Source organism: Ailuropoda melanoleuca, chromosome 2, assembly GCF_002007445.2.
Source record: "Ailuropoda melanoleuca isolate Jingjing chromosome 2, ASM200744v2, whole genome shotgun sequence".
In the NCBI taxonomy this organism is placed as follows: Eukaryota; Metazoa; Chordata; class Mammalia; order Carnivora; family Ursidae; genus Ailuropoda; species Ailuropoda melanoleuca.
Genome location: NC_048219.1, coordinates 146,876,020 through 146,900,576, shown reverse-complemented (window position 1 = coordinate 146,900,576; position 24,557 = coordinate 146,876,020). Strand labels below are relative to the sequence as shown.

Sequence of the window (24,557 nt, the reverse complement as noted above, 5' to 3'; positions counted from 1 at the left end):
ACATGTGTGATTGTAGTATAAAGCATCACATGAGATATGATCTGATTTGCAAAGAGAACACATTTTATGAAAAAAGCATTTCTTTAGATAACTTAAAATTAATAAAAAATTATTGATCTTTTTTTTTACAAGATGGTCATAGGGACACTGCAGAAAATACAGCATTCTATTATGTAGTCTATTTAAATAAGTTTGTTAATTTATAATACTAATCTGACTTTGAGTATTTATTTTTTGTCAAGCACTGGGATTCACAGTAAAAATATAGTACCTTAACTAGTTGTAAAAAGGAATGTGCTACTAGAGCAGAGAAATCTGACGTTGGCATTGATTAGTAAATATGGCATTCTTAAATGTCTTATGATAAAATTGGTAGATGTGTAGCATCTAAGTAGTTAGTGTATTTAACTTAAGAGGTTGACAGGACTTTAAGTTTCGATAAGAAAAGCAGTTAGGGCTAAGGAAAAAAAACATAGGTTAGAGGAAAAGGAAAGAGAAAAGAGGTCAGTTAATAGAGAACACTAGAGAAAAAAATAGGATCAAAGACAAGAATTCAATTAACTTTTATGACAACAAAGCCTTTCCTCTGAGGAGGAAGAAATTAGGTGCTCTAGTTTGTTCTTTATTTTCGGGACACTTGCTTAGTTTGCTTTGTTATATATGACCTTTTTAAGCAAGATACACAAAGACTTATAAGATGACACTAACTTTGTTCTACAGTTAGTAATGTGCTAATAAATTTTTAGTTTCATATGGAAACTGACATGACTGTGAGGGGACTATTTCAAAAGAGCTGTAGTTTATATTAAGAAAATTTTAATGCATTATGATTAGAATGTTATTGGATTACTGTCAAATTGTTAGATTTTTTGTTTTTCTAAATGTAGTGTATGCTATAGGTAAAATGCTTTATTTAATATATATCTTTATAGAATATAAGAATTTTGAAAGAAGTTAATTCATGATTATAGGACTTTTTTTTTTTTAAGATGTTATTTACTTATTGGAGAATGCCTGTGCATGTGAGCAGTGGTAGAAGCGGAGAGAGAGGGATAAGCAGACTCCACACTCAACGTGGATGGATCCTGATGCGGTGCTCAGTCCCACTACCCTGAGGTCATGACCTGAACTGAAATCAGGAGTCAGATGCTCAACCCACTGAACCACCCAGGCGCCGCATGATCATAGGACTCTTGAGAGAAGGTCAAGAGAAAGCATTCGTTTTCAGTATGCTGACGGTTTCCTATGGGTGTATTAATGTCTTTATACTTGCAGAATCATTTCAAAATTTGTTGCCATGGTTGTATCTCTGTCCTTCTAGTAGGCAATAGAGGTACCAACCCCCGTGGACTCTTATCTTTCGTGAACAGTTGTAGAGGAAGTCTCTGTACTCCCAGACATTGAGGGGAGATTTTAAGTGCCTTTATTGCTACGGAAAGTAAGCCTTTTGCCATATTTCGCACACATGTCTGATTATCAGTGTTTATTCTGGAAAATAATCACTTTCCTTATTCCTAAAGAAAATAAACTGTATCTTTTTGAAAATTACCACTTAAATATCTTCAAACTAATTCAGCCATTTCTCTTATTTATTGAGTTCCTTCTGTGCTCCACATACTGTACTTGTCATTTGTAGGGAAAGGATAGATGTCAAAGGAAAGTGAAATTGACCCAGTCCCTGAACTTCTGGAGCATATACTTTTAATAACAGATGCTAAATTTTGTGCTTGGAAATATAGGCTACGATAGAAACATGCAGGAAGGGCCAGGTAAGCAAAGGTCAGATCATGCTTGTTCCTCAAAATGCTAAGACAGAGAGTGACCATTAGAAAAACCAGAAGGTTTTTATCAAGACCAGAAAGAGATACCAAGGACGTCAACAACAGTGCTTAATTTCTATAGTTATGATTTTGTGTGTGACAGCATTATTTTCATGGAAGTTTTAACATAGATTATTATGTCATTTATAATTTGAGCATCTCTCTTTTAAAATTAGAAGGCGGTTTCATTTATCCCTGTAATGCGTATACTGTAAAGGAGTGCAAGTGTAACGTTTGTAGTATTTTTCTTTAAACTTCTTTGTGGTAGATTATATAATCAGTTTACTTTTAGATCGAGAAATTTAAGAAGTTTTTAGATTTTTATGAGGTTGAATTTAAATCAGGAGTTACTGCTTTTAAAGTACTTTGACCAAAGGGTGATTCTTGTACTAATTATTAGGAAGTAAAATTACTTTTGGTTTCCTGTTATATCATTTACATAAATTTACTTTAGTAAATTTTAGTAAACTTTTACTTCTCAACATATAGATTGAGGCTTGCTTTCTTTTTTTTCTCCCTGTACTGCATTCTCATATTGGTGTATTTGTATATGTAATTACTCATGTTAATAAACACTATTTGAGGACATATTGTATTCTAAGTTAATTCAGCAAATAAACATAACTTAATCTCGTCTGTCACGGAGTCCCCATTCACCTTAGAATGGGAGATAGTTATACTGTGTGATAAGGTAATAGAGATGGTGGAAGATAAATTAGTAACACTAAGAAGGGAGAGAATGGTTACTTATCCTCACAGAGTTTTGTGCCAGGGAAGCTTTCACAGACAAGGTGAAGCTAAGGTAAGTTTTAAAAAATGAAGAATAAATGGGAATTTCTTTGACTAGATAGAGGAAGGGTATTTCAGCAGAGAGAGCCGGATATGCTAGAGCTCAAACAATGAAAGAGCATTGCAAGCTCTGAGAACTGCGCTTGGCTTCTTGCTGATGAGAAGGACATTAGGTGGAGAGAGTCAGGGGCACGATCTGGAAAAAAACTTAAAGGCTGGCAGAAGAGTTGGTCATGGAGAACTGTTCAAGATTTTCTAGTAGAGTAGTGAGGTGGTTAATTTTGCAAGTGTGTAAAAGACGAGATTCTGAAGTAGGGAAATCTTTCAGAGGTTTTACAGTAATTGAACCAATAATGCTGTTGAAGAGAAGAGGGTAGAGTGGGCAGGTTATGTGGCCATTTGTGTAGAGGGTATAGGAAAAGAGTAACTTGAAGGTTTCTCTTTGGTTTTTGGTTTTGGTTTTTATAAAAATGTGTGTGTGGGTGCACACATGTTGGGGGAATGAAGTAGGAAGGCTTACTATCAAATATTTGATTTTACCCAATTTTTAAATTTTGAAATAACTTCAGACGTACAGAAAAATTGCAAAAATAATTCAAAGAATTCTTTACACTCTTTAGCCCAGATTCACCAAATGTTGACTTTTTATCACATTTGCTTTTTATAAAGCAATGAATATATGTTATTTTTTCTGAGCCATTTGAGAGCAGTTGCAGACATTATGTCCTTTTGCCCCTAAATACTTCAGGGTGCATTCCCAAAAACCAAGGATATTTTCTTATATAACCACAGTACAGTAATCAAAGTCAGGAAATTAACATTGATACAACAGTGTATGTGTTTTATTCAAATTTTGCTGAATTTTTTTTTTAAAGATTTTTATTTATTTATTTGACAGAGACAGCCAGCGAGAGAGGGAACACAAGCAGGGGGAGTGGGAGAGGAAGAAACAGGCTTCCAGCAGAGGAGCCTGATGTGCGGCTCGATCCCATAACGCCGGGATCACGCCCTGAGCCGCGCCGGGATCACGCCCTGAGCCGAAGGCAGACGCTTAAGGACTGCGCCACCCAGGCGCCCCAAATTTTGCTGAATTTTATAACATCTTTTTAAGTAAATAAACTTTTTTTTTCTTGGCATAGGTTCCAGTCTAGGATCATGTGTTATTTTCCCATGTCATACCTTTTAATCTTTAATTTTGAACACATCCTTGGTCTTTCCTTGTGTTTCATGGTAGGACATTTTTGAAGAATACATGTCAGTTGTTTTGTAGAAATATTGCACCATTTGGGTTTGTCTGACGTTTCCTCTTGAGTAGATGTAGGTTATACAGTTTTGGCTGGAATACTACAGAAGTGTACCTGTATATCTTATCTGGAGGCCCATGCTATTGTTGTTCTATTACTGGTGATGTAAGTTCTTATCATGTGGATATGGTGGCGTCCTCCGTGTTTCCCCACTATAAACTTACTTTTTTTCCCCTTAGTAACTAATAAATATCTTTAGGGGAGATGCCTTGAGAATCCCTAAGTATTTTATTTTTCATAACTTTTTTACCCATGAGTTTTACCATACAATGATAATTCTTACCTGAATTATTCTGTGTTCTTCTGACATGTATCTATAAATCTTTAAGCACTTTATATTCTGGCAACAAGATTTTCCAGAGTCATCTTATATTTTCTCTACCTGGCCTTGGAATATGCCATTTTTTCAAGGACTCATGATTCTTTTAATGGGAGTAGTATTTAGAAACTAAGATCCAGGCACCTGTGCTCATTGCTACTGAGATGTTAATTGATTTTAGGCCTTTGTATTAGGATTCTCCAGAGAAACAGAACCAGTAGAAATATGCATAAGGAGATTTGTCATAAGAAGTTGGCTCATGTGACTATGGAGGCTTCAGGCCTACCCTGCTGAGTAGGGTGGCAGGCTCTGGAGACCAAGGGAGAAGGATGATCCAATTCAAAAGCCATCCAGCAGGAAGAGCTGATGTTGCAGATTAGGTCCAAAGGCAGTGTATTAGGGAATTCTCTCCTGTTAGGGAAAGGTCAGTCTATTTGTTTAATTCAGGCCTTCAGCTGATAGGAAGGTCACCTGCAACACAGAGGGCAATCTGCTTTACCAATTAAAATGTTAATATCATCAAAAACACCCTTGCAGAAACATTCAGAATAATATTTAATCTAATATCTGGGCACTCTGTGGCCTAGTCAAATTGACACATAAAATTAATCATCAGAACCTTCTCAGTGGACAGAGCCAAGGAACATGCACACACACCTATATATCTAAATGTTTTAGAAGCTGTGAGTGCATATTAATTTTTCATATTCCAGTCATCATTTCGGGCTTCATTCTAGGCTCCCTCCCCCCACCCATATTCGTAAGTCCATTTGACAGTGAGAAGTCTGATTCTCATTATTTATTTGCTCAGTCCTAGAATACACAGTTTACTTATTTATTTGTTCAATCCTAGAAAACACAGAAAGTAATTCAGAATTACTAATCCTTAACACTGTAAAAACAAACAAACTCATTTATTGGAGTTCAGTATTTATTTACAGTTTTGTTTTGTTTACAGCCTTGAGAGTATGTAGTAAAAATACTGTGTTCAGAAGTTATTTGGGTTAGTTCTCCCCTCTCCCTCCGCCATTTAGTGTAGTGTTTGTCATTTGAAATGCTATTAGAGACATTTTTTTTTCTGTTTGATTCCTTTTTTGGGGTTTATTTTTCCTCTTATCCTTGTTGATCTTACTATATTTTTTTGAATATGTGAAACATTAGCATGGTTCCAAAAGTCAGAACTACACAGAATCATCTCTTCTCCTTTTCCAACCTCCCATATTCGGTACCCATTCTCCCCTGTTTTCTGTAGGCAACCACTCTAGTTTCTTATTTATCCTTTGTTTCTCTTTGCGCAGAATGAACAAATAAATGTATATATTCTTTTTTTCTCTTTATTACACAGAAAGTAACATATTGCAGACATTCTTTTGCACTACTTTTTTCACTTAATGTGTACTGGATATCCATGTTATTTCATAGAGATTTTGATTATTTTTTAGAGCTGCATAGTACTCCATTGTGTGGATAATACCCATTCTTTATTAAACTGCTCTATTACCTCTGGATGTGCAGGTTGTTTGCAATTGTATTTTCCAATTTTTCCTGTACTGTAGTGAATAAGCTTGTGTAACATGTATTTTTATATTCTTTTTTGTATTTTTACTTTATATGTTTCTTATTTTGCATGTTCGTTCTTTCTCTTTTTTTCTGAATTAACCTTATCTATTTTCTTAATTTAAAAAAACCCCAATATTTTAATTTGTGAATTAGATACACTTTTTTTTTCTAATTCTCTACCTCATTAATTCATTTTTTATCTATCATTTCTATCCTTGTGTTTTCCTTTGGTTTACTGTGTTCATTTTGAACTAGGAACTTATTTTTACTATTGATACAAATGTTCACAGTTCCAGATCTTCCTCTTTTCAGTGCATTAGATGTATCATCTTCATATTATTTTTTGAAAATCTAATTTTGATTTTACTCAAGAGTTGTTTAGTAGTAGAAAGTTCTAAAATTTTGAAGTAGAATACCATGATTGTTTTTGATTTTGTTAGCAATGTCCAGTTTTATTAGAATTGTTTATATCATGAAATACACTGTTGCTTTCTTTAACACCTACAGTATGGTCACTTTTCTTTTCTTTTTTTCTTTTTTTTGGTGGTCAGTATTCATGTCCACTTGAGAAGCAGGTAGAGCTTTTATTATCAGGCTGTAAAACTTGATATATACCTGTAAGGGCTACCTTATTTATATTATATGAGTTGTTTATCTTCTCGGTAATTCTTATATTCTAAGTTAACTTCGTGTGTGTGTGTGTGTGTGTTGGTTTTATATATTATTAAAGCTATTTTTCTGTATCTTTTTTTACGATTTTTATTTATGTATTTATTTGACAGAGAGAAAGGCAGCGAGAGAGGGAAAACAAGCAGGGGGAGTGGGAGAGGGAGAAGCAGGCTTCTCGCTGAGCCTGATGTGGGGCTCGATTCCAGAACACTGGGATCATGACCTGAGCCAAAGGCAGACGCTTAACAACTGAGCCACCCAGGCGCCCCTGTTTTTCTGTGTCTTTGTGTGCCTGTAGCTTCAGCTTTGTAAAGGAAGTTGTTTTTTGATATATACATATTCTTACGTGTTACACATCTTCATTGTGTATTGTGGCTTTTAAGAATAAACAGTTTCTCTGTCACATTTAATGCTTTTTGGCTTGAATTCCTTAGTATCAAGATCATTCTTCCTGGTTTCTTATTGTTTCTATTTGCTTGATATGTCCTTGCCTATCTTTTTATTTTTTAGTCTTTCTGATTTGCTTTGTTTTAGGTTATGGGTTATCTCTTGTATATAGCAATTAGTGAGGTTATTTTTTTATGAGCCATATTAAAAATCATTCTCTTTTAATGACTATTGAATATGATCTCAATTGTCAAATTATTTTATGTTATAAATACTGTGTATGTTATATTTTTCTTTGTTTATGATGTGTTTTCATTCAAAGAAATTCTTTGGATATTTTGGATTTGTTTTTCTTATTGGTACAGCAGCTATTTGTGTATTTTGTTTATTTCCTTATTTTTTCTACTATTTGTTAGTTTTTAATGACGTTTTGATTCTTATTCTTACTTCAACAGTGAGTTTATCTTACATTTTTTTCTCTTCCGTTTTAAGTTGCATTTTGTCTTCAAACTTTAATTGCAGTTTTATTTTGCTGCTTTTTTTTTTTTTTAAAGATTTTATTTATTTGACAGAGAGACACAGCGGGAGAGGGAACACAAGCAGGGGGAGTGGGAGAGGGAGAAGCAGGCTTCCCGCTGAGCAGGGAGCCTGATGCAGGGGGGGGGGTGTCGATCCCAGGAACCTGGGATCATGACCTGAGCCCAAGGCAGATGCTTAACGACTGAGCCACCCAGGCGCCTGTATTTTGCTTTTATTTTTACAAATAAATATATTAAACCCTCACCATCAGTTCTTTGCTGAAGTTTCCCAATCACCCACTGGTTAGATATAGCTCAATTTCTAGTAAATTTCTTAAGAGCTCATGGGCACAGTTTTCCCTAGTTCTTGCATATTTAATGTTTTTTAGTAGCCTTGATACGAGAAGGACAGCTTGTCTAGAAATAAAATTCTTGGTTCACACTTACTATGTTTACGATGTGGTCTTGCAGTGTATATTGTTGTCGAGAAGTCTGTTGCCAGCCTTAAATTTCTTTTTCCTTTTTTTTTTTTTTTTTAAAGTAGGCTTCATGCTTAGTGTGGAGTCCAAGTGGGACTTGAGCTCACGACCCTGAGATCAAGACCGGGGCTGAGATCAAGAGTCAGATGCTTAATCAACTGAGCCACCCAGGGGCCCCTACTAGTCTTAATTTTCTTGTCCTTATTGTAAGTTATTTAATCTTTCTGCTTTGAATCCCTGGTCTTCTTATTTTTCCTTTTATTTTTTTAAGTTCTACTTATTTATTGAGAGAGAGAGCACGCACGCTTAGAAGAGCATGAATGGGGTGAGGGACGGAGGGAGAGAAGTAGAGAGAATCTCAAGTAGGCTCCACGCTTAGCACAGAATCCAATGTGGCACTCTGTCTCAGGACCTGGAGATCATGCCTTGAGCCAAAATCAAGAGTTGGACGCTCAACTGACTGAGCCACTCATGTGCCCCTTTCCTTTTATTTTTAAAGTTTAATAGTTTTACTAGAGTTTATGGTAGCAGGTCAGTTTTCCATGCCATCTAGTGGGTCTTCTGTTTCTGTAGTTTTTTGGATTATAGTTTTAAATATTAGCTCCATTCCAGTGTTTTGTTTTTCTTCTTTAGGGGCTTCAGTTAGCATAATTATATCTTCTTTGTCTATCTTCCATATCATAAACTTTCTACTTTTACTTCATTATCTCATTTTCATTCTCTCGTTTCTTTTACTGTTTACTTCAGTGTGTTTTATTTGAATTTATTGTGAAGCACTGTATAATTTTGTCTTCAATTCTGATGCGATTTTTTCTTTTATTTTTAAGATTTTATTTATTTGGGGGGGAGAGAGAGAAAGCAAGCATGTGCGCATCAGCAGCGGGGGAGGGGTAGAAGGAGAAGCAGACTCCGTGCTGAGTAGGGAGCCTGACATGGGGCTCCATCCCAGGACCCTGGGATCACGACCTGAGCCGAAGGTAGATGCTTAACTGACTAAGCCACCTAGGTACCCCTTTTTCTTTTATTTCTTAACTGAGTTTAGTCACTTCTTTTTTCATATCTTTTTGCTTTTGTCATTTTTTTAGGTTTTTAAAAATTTCTGATTCAGAGTGTTTTTTCATATTCCAAATGCCCATTTAAAGAGATGTAATTCAGTTTGGGATGTTTATTAAAGTTTTCTGCTTCGTTGTTGTTTGGGGGGTACTTTTCATCAGCTTAATTTTTCTGATTTCATTTTTTATAGTAGCCTTATATAGATTAAGATTGCTTGTGCCTTTGCATTTCTGTGAGCAAGGATGATGTTTTAGGAGGGTCTTATAAGAAGAATACTAAATCAAGAGTACACTCTGTCACTGTAGCAAAATTTAGTTTGTTAGATGTCTTTATTTCTTCTTGTAGGGGAAAGGATTGTGTGTCCCTCAGTTTGCCTCTGTGGTAGATATGTGGTAGATTGCTGGGAGGTGTAAGAATCAATCCTAGGAAAGGGCTCTGGAAGGGTGATAGGTGTGGTTCCTTTAATTTTAAGCACTGAAGCCAGTGTAATGAACTTAAGTTAAAAGGATAGGATTTAAAGAATTCTGGCCTATCACTCTACACAGAAATGCAGCTGGGCCCTATTCAGGTGCTGAAACCAGGGTGTGAGAGGTAAAGCAACTTGTCACAGCTAATAAGGGACAGAGTTAGGATTTGACCCCTTCTCAATCTGACTTCAGTCTTAATCATGACACCTGCTGACTCTGCTTGTTTTCAGGAGCTCCTCAAACAGTATTGAAGTCATTAAAAATGGGAAGTGCTGCTTTGGTGCCTCCTACCTAAGTGGTGTGCTTTTGTGCTAGAAACACTGATCACTTCAAGAAAGCCCTTTTAAACTCAATCATTTTTTAAACAATCGCCACTGTTTCCCATTTAAAAAATTTTGACTTGTTGCTGTGGTCACAATCTCACATTTTAGAGTATAATACTAGATGATGGCAAAAATTACATTGCCTCAATTATTAGAAATATTTGCTAGTAAAGGGGCAGCTGGGTGGCTCAGTCACTTAAGCATCCGGCTCTTGGTTTCAGCTTGGGTTGAGGGATTGAGCCCCATGTAGGGCTCTGCCCTCAGTGTGGAGTCTGAGATTCTTTCCCCTCTGCTCCTCCCCCTGCTTGCATGCTCTCTTTCTCTCTAAAATAAATAAATGAAATCTTAAAATATATATATACATTTGGAGCAAAAACCTCTTTTTGACTATCTAGAGGAATCCCAGAGTGTCCTCTATGGTTCTTTTGTGAATTTTACAGATCAGATAATCTGCATAATCTGCCCAGTAAGATGTGGATGCTAGAATCAGGAGCCATCTAAATATTGCAAGAAAGAACTAGGAGCTGGAAAGTATTTATTGATATTAAAGTGAGAAGATGAGTTAGTTGGAAGAGGGGATGATGGTGAATATTGTAGTAAAAGTGAAGATATAGTTCAGAAAATGGAAAAATGTTCATATTATATTTAGTGATTTTTTTCTAAGTGTTGGAATATAGATAATGAAAACTCACTTAGGCTCTAAAGGTGTAAAGTTAAATAAGCTAGTTCTAAAAGCCAGAAGTTAGAATGGGTTGTAACATAAAGCAGGCTTTATAAAGTGCCTCTTTCCATTCATGATCCTGATGGGCCAGGTCCCAAGATGTTTCCTGAACTATGTAATTTAATATTCTGCTCAAAGTAAATGCATGCTCTATTCATAGTGCTTTGTCAAGTTTAAAATTACCTAAGCTTGTTTTCTCTTACTCTTTCTCCTGTTTCCTAATTATTCTGCTTGGTGACTCTTAAATGAGAAAGCCGTGGCAGGATCATGAGAAGGGAGTTAATTTGGCAAATACTGTGCATTGGTCATGTGCCAGGCGTTGTCCTAGGCAAACACACGCATTCAAACAAATCCAAATGCAACACCTACTTTAGATTTCAGAAATAACCTTTTTGTTTCTACTGACTATGTAGCTAAAATAAAATAAATTGTTATTAAATTTGGAACTGTGCTCTTAACTGTTGAAATATATTGCATGCAAAACCTTTGGACTCTGTTTTAGGTTTAAACAATATATTTAATTAATAATCTGCCTATCTTTGACCAGCCACTGCTGTTCACACATGATGGTGAATGCCTATTGTGGACAAACCCTTTTCTTAGTAATTTATTCACTTAAAAACAGAGTATGATATGGTGATGCTGGTAGAGGGAGGGGGAGACCGCTGAGGAAATGACCCCAGTCACAAAATAAGAAAGACCTGAAGAGACCGGGAACAAAAGTTCTCCAGTGCCAACAAAGCAGCAGAAGCAAGGATTCTGCCTGCCTGCCTGCTTCTTTTTATCTTTTGGTTTCTGCCTTTGACAGAATTGGTCTCCTCCTCAGCATCAAATACTCAGATCTTTCTCCATAAAGCGTTTTAGAATATAATGGTGAGTATGTGAATATTTTAAAATTATGTGTAGTCTATTTCCTGTGTCATCTTGATTTTGGAATGAAATATTGCTAAATGCAAAAAATTTTTATAAAGGATTGTAGCTTCCTCTTTTACAGTATTGGCATGTTTAAAGATTGAATCTTTTTAATTTTATCGTAGACATTTTCAGACATACCAAAACAGAATAGTAAAATGAATCACTGTTTACGTATCCTCTACTTCCAACAGTTATCAACACATGGCCAGTTTTATTCCATGTATGCCCCTCCCATTATTGACGTAAATCCCAGACACATTTCACTTGCAGATATTAAAGTATGTTGTTAGAAGATAAGAGACTCTTAACAAGTATAACCTTTATGTCATTATATTTTTAAAATGAGCAATTTTATTCAAGAGCTGTTAAAGACCTTTATTCATATTAAACAAGAGCATGAGAAGTAATGTACTTAGGCCTTGGACCCAGCCTTAGGTTTAAATGCTAGTTCTGCTGTTTGTGAGCTACCTGACTTTGGGCAGGGTAACCTCTCTTCATCTCACTAAGCCTAGTTTACTAAGCTGTTAAATGGTGACAACACTACTTATAACAGGATTGTTGTGTGTTATAAATGAAGCAATGAATGCAAAGTGTTTAGGACACTGCTTTATAGAACATTCTAGTAATGTTACTCATTGTTATTTTTATTTGGAGGTATAAGGAAATACACAGGTAACTAAGATTCTTCCTTACAGGGTAGGTGATTCTTTAAAGTGACTTGCATTCAGTTTAAAGCCTTTGATATTTAGGGCCTACAGAACAGTCTTAGTACTGTTTTAGTTCAAGGGCACTTTTATACTTTTCTCAAAAGCAGTCTTGATTTGTTTTAAAACATGATACCATTGAGGGGCGCCTGGGTGGCATAGCGGCTAAGCGCCTGCCTTCGGCTCAGGGCGTGATCCCGGCGTTATGGGATCGAGCCCCACATCAGGCTCCTCCGCTATGAGCCTGCTTCTTCCTCTCCCACTCCCCCTGCTTGTGTTCCCTCTCTCGCTGGCTGTCTCTATCTCTGTCAAATAAATAAATAAAATCTTAAAAAAAAAATAAAACATGATACCATTGAAAGGAATAATTATTTAACCTTTAATCAAATCTTGGATGTCTTTATGTGTGTTGGTGTGAAAACTTTTAGATACTCTAAGAGGTAAGACATTAATTCATAAATCTCTCCTTATAGGTTAAATGTAAAAAAGCAAATCTCAGTCCCCTTTTTAGTACTAATTTACTTAGGGTGATAGGAAGTTTGGGCATCTATGAACATAAAAGTGGTATGAACATTATTGCTTATACTCTTCTTTCTTCTCTCTGTTTAATCCACTTAATCTTTATTCTTACTGTTTGACCCAGCCAGTCTATACAGTGTTGAGCAAAATTTGTCTCTGCAGTTGAAGTTCTTTCATAGCAGTGTGTTTTAATTATAGTGGAAGTTGGGGATAAATGGCTCAGCATATGCAATTCATTTTACAGACTTCCTGGAACATACTGCTTACATATTTTTTGTATTTATTTTTTAGTACTTAAAGTATTTATTTTTTTCATCCAGATTTCCCTAATCTACAGAATGGGCAATTGTTTATTTTCTAAGTTATTTTTTAACAGCTTTATTGAGATAAATTTACATGCCATAGAATTCATCCATTTTAAGTGTACAGTTCAGTGATTTTTTTTAGTAGATATGTGGAATTATCACCACAATTTGATTTTACACTTTCATCACCTGAAGAAAGAATCCTCATGCCCATTACCAGTAATTCCCCAATACGTACTCTAGCCCTAGGCAACCATTAATTTACTTTCTGTCTCTATGAATTTGCCAGTTTTGGATATTTCATATAAATGGAATCATGTAATATGTGACCTTAAAAACATACTAGTTTTTGAAGTTCATTCATGTTATACTGTGTATCATTACTTTGTTCCTTTTTCTTGTCAAATAGTAGTCCATTATATGGATGCACCACATTTTGTTTATCCATTCGAAATTGACGTGTGTTTCCATTGTCTTGAGTGTTATGAATAGTACTGCCATGAACATTTGTGTGTAAGTTTTTGTGGGGATGTATTTATTTATTTAAAAAAATAACATGTATGAAATAATGGTTCTCTGCTATTTGTGTTTTCATATATTTATATTTTTTTAGATTTATTTATTTGAGAGAGAGAGGGAAAGCACAAGTAGCAGGGAGGGGAGAGGGAGAGGGAGAAGCAGGGTCCCTGCTGAGCAGGGAGCCCGATGTGAGGCTTGATCCCAGAACCCTGGGATCATGACTGGAGCCGAAGGCACTTAATCGACTGAGCCACCCAGGTGCCCCTATTTGTGTGTCCTTTTTTTTCCAGTGTAGTGTTTGATATGTGCCTTATATTGACATTGAATTAAACAAAAAAATGTGATAGTGCCAAAATCTCAGTTTGTGTTATATGTATATTTCAGTGGAACAAAAGTTCTCTTGTGAATGTGTGGTATCCAACATATAAATAATTGGATACTAAAAATTAATTTTTATGCCAATTCTTTGGAAATAGGAATCTGATGATACATATGAAGCTTTGTTCAAATCCATTAGACTTAACATCTGGGATATTGGATTTTGTGTGAGATCAGTTCAATGAAAGGCGTGTATGTCTTTGTCAAGGATAGAGGAAGAACACTTCTTCCTAGGGTAAAGGTTAAGAGAGAACAGGTTTGGTGATTACCCAGAGAAGTCCTGAGATGATGAGAAGGGCAGGAGATACCTATAGCAGGTGAAGAGGGGTTGGAATTCAGAAATGAGACCATGAGTTTGTAAAGTTATTATGGCTGGATGGGCTTCTTCCTCTGGTGATGGAGGGAGACCTGCCCAGCCAGGTGAACTTGATGGACATATTCATTGCCTAGGAGAGGGAAGTGATCCAGGCTTCTTGGATCTCGGGAAGGCTGAAGAAACCATGCAGATAGAGAGCTCATCTGAGAGCTTTGGAAACGTATAAAGAGGCTTTAGCCATGGGGTACTTTATAGCTGGGGATGCCAGAAATATCTTTACCTTCCTGGAATTCTTCAAGTGTGATTCACTTTGCTAAAGCAATATTCCCTTTTCCTGCTCTTCCCTACTTTTGGTGAAGAAGCAGCCAAACTCCTGAGAATTTATCACTACACAGACAAGAAGAACCAAAGATTTGAAAAATTCATACAGTAAAGGAATTTTTAAAGTTGGACTTTCAAAAAATGGAGGTTTGCAGCTGCTAAGGGTTTGGTAGAATAGCTAGAGTTGTGGAGAAATCCTTAAGGAACTGACTTCCCTATGTTTCTGACCTTGTAGATAACAGTGACTGGCTCCTTCGGAAAAGGGTCAGGGCAAGAAGGGTGGTGTAGGAGTAGTTGCTTTTATTGTTTTTGAAGAGAGTTTTTAAGTGGTGGGCTTTTATTACCTTTAACAGTAGACTTGAATTTTTGAGGTTTAGTTACATGACTTTTAATGTCCAACTGAATTTAATATAGAATTTTTTCTGTCTTTTGAGGTAGATTATTGATATTTTCATAGCAACCTCAAAATATTTCTGTAACCTTTCTTCCTTTCTCCCTCCTTTACTGAATAAACTAGGTCCTGATACATTTGTAAAAATGATATTATACAGTGATACTTTAGCTTTCAGTTTTATTTAGAGAAATTATAGTTTTGGCTAGATGTGTATTATGGTGAAAGTTGACCATTATTTTATCACTTTTATTTAAAATCTATTCAAAAGAATTTTTATTCTTTCATTTAGAATTGTCAATATTATTGTAAAACCAGATTAATAATCATTCACTGGCATAACAAAAAATTACATAAATTTTCAACTCTTGATCTGCTTCACTGTTGTATTATTGTAAAGTTGGATAATGTTTATTTCTGTATAATTTTATATATGAATATGTAGAGTGATGAACCCAGTTAAATAGTATCTGTATGTGTGCTTGCTTGTTTTCATCTCTCAAGATTACTCTTACTTCATAACAACAGTTGAAGGTATTTCTAATCTGAATTTAAGGACAGCTGTAGTATTTCTTCTGGAAATGCAGACTAAGGAGCCAGCATTCTGATTTTGTTCATTGCCATTACGTGTCTACATGATTTGGATTTATTAGAGATGATTTAGTTAGACTTAGGCTGTCCTAATGGGTTTTCAGTGGTTGTTAAAGCTCTTTGAAGAATCTAACTAAATTTTCCAAATAAACTGGTTGATTTATACTTACTGAGAGACGAGTTCCAGTGCACCCACTCATATCATCAATTACAATCTGTTATGAAGTGTAATTTGCCCAGTCTTGATTAAAAGGCTCGCAATCCTCGTTTCCTGATGCTCAGCACATCCTCTGCTGCCCTCTAATGGCTGCCCATTGGTAGCACCATTGATGTCCATCTAACCACCATCACGGACCTGCCTTTCTCCAGCACCCAGCAGTTGATATATCCGGTGAATCTGTGGCGACTGCCCCAGTAGAAAGAAACTGGGAGGAGCTGCTTTGAAGGAAAAGCATGCACATATGATCCTATGATTGCCCCACACTTGGGATAATGTTAGGATTTGTAGGGTGTTTGTTTCATATATTTCTTCATTTGTTCATTTATTTATATATTCATATATTCATTTATTAGATATTTTTTGAATACCAGGTCTATCTAGCACCTAGCGTTGCCCAGATCTACTAGGTGCTTATTATAGTTTTGTTAAATGAGCAATGAATGAGTGAGTAAATGAGTGAGTAAAGATAAATCAGTGATGATCTCTGGCCTTGGGAAGACAAGATACCAGTTTACCTATTTGGCTGATCCAATTTTCCTCTTTTAATGCTCCAGGATCTTGGGAGAGATGTTCAAAGTGGAAGATGGATAAAAATATTAGTTGAAACTTGGTCTCCTTTACATATCTAGTTCTCAGAATTCTTCATCTCTAATTGTAAACGGTTCTGTTAGTTTATTTATTTATTTATTTTCCCACTCGTCGGATGTACTTAGGGTAGTGAAATTCGTAGAGAAAGAGAAGAGAATGATTGTGGGATGGGGAAGGTGGGTTGGGGGAGGGGAAAATGAAGAGTTGTTTAATGGGAACAGAGTTTCAGTTTTGCAAGGTGAAAAAAATTCTGGAGATGGATGGGGTGATAACTGCACAACAGTATGAATGTACTTAATAAGGGCTCTGTTTTAGGTAGGATTATTTTGCACCCAGGAATGGTAATAATTGACTTCAGTGTGTCTTGCTTTTAGTTGAAGGTAGCATGCAGTCATGGTTGCACATTTTTCTTTATATTCATTTGACTCCAAGGCATCTCATCTGCTATAAACTCTGACTTTCTGCCTCTTTTATATTTAATAAATTGTGACAAAATAGGTCATTTTTTTAAAAAAAGATTTTATTCATTTACTTGACAGAGATAGAGACAGCCAGCGAGAGAGGGAACACAAGCAGGGGGAATGGGAGAGGAAGAAGCAGGCTCATAGTGGAGGAGCCTGATGTGGGGCTCGATCCCATAACGCCGGGATCAGGCCCTAAGCCGAAGGCAGACGCTTAAATGCTGTGCCACCCAGGCGTTCCCAAAATAGGTCATTTTAAATGACCATATATGAAATATGACATGTTTTTGTTAAGCATGTTGTGAATTGTTTAATTCTTCTATTTCTTAACTTGCTTCATTTAGCAAGTTTTTAAGAAAATTATTTTCCTTGCTTTATTAATTAATATCAGGTAAATGTTCATCATTGGCTTCTTTTCTTCTTTGAGAATATGATCCACTCAGATATATTTAGATTGAATAAGCTTCTTGTAAAAAAAATAATGGTCTGGGGCACCTGGGTAGCGCAGTCGTTAAGCGTCTGCCTTCGGCTCAGGGCGTGATCCAGGCGTTCTGGGATCCAGCCCCACATCAGGCTCCCCCGCTGGGAGCCTGCTTCTTCCTCTCCCACTCCCTCTGCTTGTGTTCCCTCTCTCGCTGGCTGTCTCTCTGTCAAATAAATAAAATCTTAAAAAAAAATAATGGTCTGTATCTATCTTACTGGAGAAGAGCATGAACAGATACCTTTGTGTTATGTAACATTTTATTGTGGTGATGGTAGTGGATGGTTGTATTTTGCAAGATTTTATTTTTTGTGGGTTTTTTTTTTTGGTGTGGTTTGTACTTTAAACTATTCTGTGAGATATAGAAGATAACCAGAGATAGGCAAATTTTTTTTATGGTTGTGCTAATGAGTTGAAAAACCTAAAATAAATAACTTTTGAAGAACTATTTAATTGGAACTAGTAGTACAGTAATCATTTTTCATTACCCATCTCTTTTGTGATGGCAATGAGAGATTGGTGGAAAGGAGACTCTAGAAGGGTAAACATCACAACTTTCTTTTTATAAATTTTTTTTATTTTTTAAAGGTTTTTTTTCTAGAGAGAGTGAGTGCAAGTGGGAGGGGCAAAGGGAGAGGGAGTGAGAGAACCTTTTTAAAAAATTTTTAAGTTTAGGGGCGCCTGGGTGGCTCAGTCATGAAGCGTCTGCCTTCGGCTCAGGGTGTGATCCCGGAGTTCTGGGATCGAGCCCCACAGTCAGGCTCTTTCTCTGGGAGCCTGCTTCTTCCTCTCCCACTCCCCTTGCTTGTGTTCCCTCTCTCTCGCTGGCTGTCTCTCTCTCTGTCAAATAAATAAAATAAAATATTTTTAAAAATTTATATTCAATTTAGGTAATGTATACTGTATTATTAGTTTCAGGGGTAGAATTTAGTGATTCTTCAGTCGCATATAACACCCAGTGCTCATCACATCACGTGCTCTTCTTAATGCCCATCACCCAATTACCCCCCCCAACCTACCTCCCCTCCAGCAACCCTTAGTTTGTTAACTAAAGTTAAGAGTCTCTCATGGTTTTCCTCCCTCTCTGTTTTTATTTTTCCTTCCCTTCCCCTATGTTGATTTGTTTTGTTTCTTAAATTCTGCATATGAGTGAAATCATATGATATTTGTCTTTCTCTGAGTGACTTATTTCTCTTAGCATAATACCATCGAGTCCCATCCACATCATTACAAATAGCAAGACTTTGTTCTTTTGGATGGCTAAGTAATATTCCAGTGTGTGTGTGTATGTGTGTGCATGTGTATACCACATCTTTATCCATTCATCTGTCAGTGGACATCTCGGCTCTTTCCATAGTGTGGCTATTGTGGACATTGCTGCTATAAACATTGGGGTGCAGATGCCCCTTAGAATCACTGTGTTTGTAGCCTTTGGATAAATACCTCATAGTTCAATTGCTGGGTCATAGGGTACTATTTTTAACTTTTGGTGGAACCTCCATACTGTTTTCCAGAGTGGCTGCACTCTGTGTACCAGTTTGCATTTCCACCAACAGTTAAGAGGATTCCCCTTTCTCCACATCCTCGTCAACATCTGTCATTTCCTGACTTGTTAATTTTAGCCATTCTGACTAACCATATCTCCTTGTGGTTTTGATTTGTATTTCCCTGATGATAAGTGATGCTGAGCATTTTTTTAATGTGTCTGTTAGCCATAAGAGAGAGACAGAATCTTAAGCAGGCTCCTCACCCAGTGTGGAGCCTGATGCAGGGCTTGTTCTCATGACCCTGAGTTCATGACCTGAACCGAAAGCAAGAGTCAGACACTTAACCAACTGAGCCACCCGGGTAGGTGTCCCAGCAGCTTTCATTTCTTGGCTGCTTTACATTTTATCCATGAGGTCATTTGAAGTAGCCTACACACCCATTTCTCATTAAACTACTTTTCTATATTTCTCATTAAACTACTTTTTCATCACTTTCAACATGCTCTTAAAAAAAGAAAAGCCATTTGATTAAAAAAATCTTAGTATTTTGTCATGCTGGGATGGTTCTGTAAAGTAATGGAAAGTTTGGATAAAAAACATCCATCTCTGAGGAGACAGTGTCAAAAAATAAGATTGCTTCTGGATATCATAGTGTGTCAAGGTAAATTGATGGACATTTTCATTCAGAATAAATGGCAAAGGATTAAAAAAAAAGAAGCATTAACTGATTTTATACATCATCTACTAAACTCTGAATTACAGTTTTGCTTCCTATACCAGTCAGGTTTCTCTGTTGACTAAATGAGAAGGGTATTCTAGCTAACTTAAGCAGAAAAGGGATTTATTGGAAGGTTGTTATATAACTTACAGAATTGATAAGAAGGATGAAGAAATAGGCTCAGAAAATAGGAAGGAACCAAAGGCAGTTGAGTCAGTCTGTGCTCATGCCAAAGGAAAATTTTGATTAGAAATCCAGTTCTGTTTCCGTGACCAGGTTGTTGCTATATCTGTATTACCCCTTCAGGGTTGAAATTCTTTTGTGGCAGCATCCCATTGACAACCTAGAGCAGTAGTTCTCTTGTTTCCAGCTTATAGGGGGTCTCTTAGGTCAAAACTTTTTATAATTCTTGTATCACTTGCCATTTGCACTGTTGATTGTAGAAGCAATGGTAGGCAAAAGTTATGGTGCCTTACCGTGAATTAAGACAGTAGCACATATGTATATATCATATATATGTGTATATATATATATGTATATATATATATATATTTAATTTTGTATATAGTCAGAGCTCCATCTTGTTCATTTGGCCAGATAATACTGGATATTTTCAGAGCTGTTTTACTAGTAAGTTGATAATTTAATGTGAGAATATCATTACTGGAATATATTGCCTGGGTGTGAATCCTAACTTCCCACGTACTAGCTGTGAGATGCTGGGCAATGTTTAACCTGTCTAAGCCCCAGTTAATTCTTCTGTAAAATGGGGTTGATAATGATATTTACCTCATAGAAATATCACAAGGATTAAATAAGTTAATACAAATAAATCATACAAACAATGCATGGCTTATAGTAAATACTTGAACCAAAGGCAGATGTTTGACTAAGCCACCCAAGGGCCCTGGAGGTGGTCTGAGAATTAAATTGACATGAGACAGATTGACAGAAGAAAATCAAATTAATTACCTATAGGGAATCCACATAATTATGAGATTCTAAAGACAGCCAGGCAAAATGAGGTATATATGTCATCCTGAACTTAGGAGAAAGGGGTAGAAGAGCAATTGACAGGAAGATGAAAAAGAGTAAATATTTGGTAAACAACTGTTGGGCCCTATAGAAACAATAAGTTATAGAGAGAACTTAAATCAAAGATAAAGTTTGCTTAAGTTCCTGGCTGTCTACTGCCCTGAGTTCATATTATAATGTGGTTATCTATAGTGATAGCTCTCTTCCTGGAGCAGGTCCTTTATCTAAGTTCTTTTAGGCAGTTAGGGGGAATGTCAAAGTTTCTGTGTCTTGGGCCTTGATTATTTTTTTTAGCTCAAAATAATCTGAGTGTCCAAGTGGCGTATCTGGGGGCAACTCACTCTGAACCCCTACATTATCAAGTTTTCAAATCTGGTCTCTGACAAGGTGGTCATAAGAGGAGGGACCATAGATACGAAGCTGAGCTGTCTGGTTTTTGTAGAGCTGGGTAACTGACTCATCAGGTTAAGATATTGATTTGGAAGTGTGAACTGCTACTGGTTTTATTTATTTTTGTTTTTATTTTTTTTTTAAAGATTTCATTTATTTGAGAGACAGTGAGAGAGAGAGAGAGAGAGAGAGAGAGCGCGAGCACAAGTGGGGGGAGGGGCAGAGGGAGAGGGAGAAGCAAACTCTCCACTGAGCAGGGAGCCTGACATGGGGCTTCATCCCAAGACCCTGGGATCATGACCTGAGCCAAAGGCAGACACTCAACCAACTGAGCCACCCAGGTGCTCTTCTACTGGTTGTAGATTTAAAATACATAATGTGAGCTTTTCCGTCCTGTTTCCTAGTAGTTGTATGCCAGCCGGGGCTGATGCAGAACAAATTGCAAACAAATATTTAAGAATAAAACTTGAGAAAAATATATCCTATTTAGTTTGATAGTGATTTTTTTCTTTGTGGACAGGTAGAAATAATGGTGATTTTTTTTTTTTTTAGTTGTATACACAGAAGCCGTAGAATAATACATTTAAGTAACCTGTTTAGTCATTATTTGACAAATACTAAGACCACATCTTTTTTTGGTTAATATCTGAGTTTTTTTTCTTGAAAGACTTTTTATTTTTCAGGGCAGGGTTGTGACTTGAGTTTTTTAGCTCCAGTTGATAACACAGGATCTGAAATGGGTTAATAAGTTCATGGCAAATTTTTGTTGAATAAGTAATATATTTTCATGTGGAGTCACATTTTCTACTCTGCTTGAAAATTATTTTCAAGAGAGTAAGCTTTGTGGTGACTAGAGTTTATAATACTATATTGCATATTTGAAATTGCTAAGAGAGCAGGTGTTAAAAGTTTTCATAAGAAAAAAATTTTGTAACTATGGTGACGGATGTTAATTGACTTACTGTGATCACTTTGCAGTGTATGCAAATACTGAATCATATTGTACACCTGAAAGTAATATAATGTTATATGTCAGTTATATCTCAATTTAAAAAAATGAAGCTGTTAAAAGAGTATGGCTTCACTAAATAAAATGCAAATTCATGGAGTATTGCAAGGAGCTGTCACTATATTGTGATGGTGGGTGGGTGTGAGGTGGGATAGGGGAAGGAAGGATAAAATGTGCTGGAGAATACTCTCTCAGACATGCAGCTAAGTATAGGTGGATTGTATAATTGAACCTTTGATTTTTTTGTTTTGTTTTGTTTTGTTGTGTTTTTTAAATGACCTGCTCTTCTTGAAATCCTGTTTTAGTAGTATACTGGGCTGGCTAAGCCTCCAGATGCCCACGCTGTTCAAGTTCCCTTTTAAGGGAAACTGTCTTGTCCTTAGGCCTTCCTGTATGGATAGTTCCATTTTGTATTTAGGCATAAACCCTGTCTGTAGCCAGTTGAACACTAGAAAACTAAACCAAGAACAGTGAATTATAGCTTGATAGGAAGAGATCTGCTGGGTTAATCAGGTTTTTCCCTGAAGATGTAAAAAAAATTCAGAATGTGGAGAGATGGAGACAGTTAACAGTGGGGACAAAAATTGAAACAGTGTACTAGGAAATATCTTGAGGTAAACATGAGGATAAGATGTGTTACCATGTCATACGGAGAAGCAAAAATATGAGAAATTAGAGATAGCCATTTAGTAGTGGAACTGAAAGAGTAGATATTTGGAATTAAGCTGTATAATTAATAAGGAGAGCAATAGAGAAAAGATTGCCTCTTTGAGTAATTCATTCATTCCTTTATTCAACAAGAATTTATTGAATTACTGCTATGTACCAGACACTGTTCTACCCCAAGAGTACTGCTCCGGAAAAGAATTAAGCCAGTGGGGCGCCTGGCTGGCTCTGTCCATAAAGTATGCGCCTCTTGATCTCAGGGTTCTGAGTTAGAGCCCCATGTTGGGCGTGGAGCCTACTTAAAAAAAACAACAAAACACAACAATGACAAACAAAAACAGTTAAGCTAGTGATTCTCAACTGGCTGTGATTTTTGCCTACCAGAGAATATTTGACAATGTCTAGAGACATTTTGGTTGTCACAGCCTGGAAGGGGGGGTGCTATTTGTATTCTAATGAGCAGAGGCCAGGGATGCTGCTAAATACAATGCACAGAACAATTCTTACCCAAAAGTAAATAAATAAATAATCGGACTCAAAATGTCAGTAATGCTGAAATTGAGACACCTTGGGATAAGCCATCATAAGTATGTACTTCACAAAATAATTATTATCTTGTAGTTAACATTTAACTTTCTTTGTTTTCAGAAGTGAGGAAGTTTGCTGGAGTAAAATGGAGGCCTCAGTAATATTACCCATTCTGAAGAAAAAACTTGCATTCCTTTCAGGTATGCTTTCTTCTTAAAATTGGAAGTGTCTGATGTATAAATTTGTTTCAACTTCTTTCTTTGGTAAGTTTGACAGAAATGCATTTTTCTGTGAAGATTTCGTTTCTGAGGTATTTCTGAGCTCTCTTCTAATCAGAATGGATAGCTGTGTGAGCCACCTCTGTCACTGTCGGTACTTGGCCGGCCAGTATTTATTCTGTAATTGATTAAAATGACCGCTTCGAGGTAGATGCCATATCTTTTTATATAAAAATGAAGTAATACGGGCCAAGAATAATTGACTAACCAGCACCTAAATAATTGTTTTTGAAATATAGAATTAGTTTTTATGATATCCTGCATTCTAGCTTTTGTTTTCCATGTTCCTGTGAGATAGTTCAGTGCACTTGGAGGAGTTAGGAAATATCATTTACATGGTTTTCACTTTTTACTGTCTGAACTTGGTTATAGAGCCTTGAATTTATCTCTGGTTATTAACCTAAAGTGCATATCAGCTAAGAATCAAAGAGAAGCTGCAAGATACTTTATTAGTATGAGAGCAGGGGCATGGTACATTGGGTATAGCTCTTTTCTGGAATTAAGGATCATTGAGTAAATTTGCAGATGCTTTGGAATAGGTACTATGGCCTGCTTGTTTAGGTTACTTGGACTTTTGTTTATCTTACTTTTCCTTTCTTTCTTTCTTTTTTTTTAGATCCTATCATAATTGTTTTGATCATTACACTACCAACATCCTTTTTTAAAAGTATATTGTATCTCTCTTTGAATTGCTATGTTTTTCTGATGCAGATTATAAAGGACAAAATAAGATATTGAGTTCCACTAGTATTCTTGTTTCCTTATTTAATGTATTTCCTTTTTTAAAACCAACTCATTTCCTTACCAGTTGACTCTTATGTTTCCTCCATTCTTTTCTGATATTAATGGTGTTACAGGAAACATTCTTATTCATCGTTCCTGCACTTTGTACAAGTTCAGCAGTATACATTCCCATAAGTGGAACAGTTAAAAAGAATTTACGTTTAAATTTGTGTTAAGTTTTGTCAGATTACCCTCTAAGAATATTATTTCAATTTCTGTTTCTCCCACCAGTGTAAGAAAATGCCTGTTTGCCCACACTGTTGCCAAGAGTAGATACTATTATTCTTCTGTAATCTTTATCAGTTCATTTTTGCATCCTTATGACACTTAAACTATGTGCAGCATTTCATTTTGTTGTTTCACTTTACTTTTTAAAAAAAGATTTTTTAAATTTATTTATTAGAGGGTGTGAGCACGTGCACACATGTGCAAGCAGGGTGAGGGTAAAGGGAGAGGGGAGAGAGAGAATTCTTGAGCAGACTCCCCACTGAGCATGGAGCCAGAGTCAGGGCTTGATCTCAAGACCCTGAGATCATGACCTGAGC

The 24,557-nt window shown here is 36.2% G+C and overlaps 1 protein-coding gene across 1 annotated transcript in view; it reads left to right on the top strand.

Annotated features, from left to right (window-relative positions):
* Positions 1–1,016: 1,016 nt before the first annotated feature.
* Positions 1,017–24,557, top strand: part of SESTD1 (SEC14 and spectrin domain containing 1) — a 128,328-nt gene continuing 104,787 nt past the window's right edge. Inside the window, exons 1-2 of the mRNA XM_019799233.2 lie at positions 1,017–1,203; positions 23,072–23,151. Coding sequence (XP_019654792.1) covers positions 23,097–23,151 — 55 coding nt within the window. The 5' untranslated portion in view covers positions 1,017–1,203; positions 23,072–23,096. The remainder of the gene's footprint in view (positions 1,204–23,071; positions 23,152–24,557) is intronic.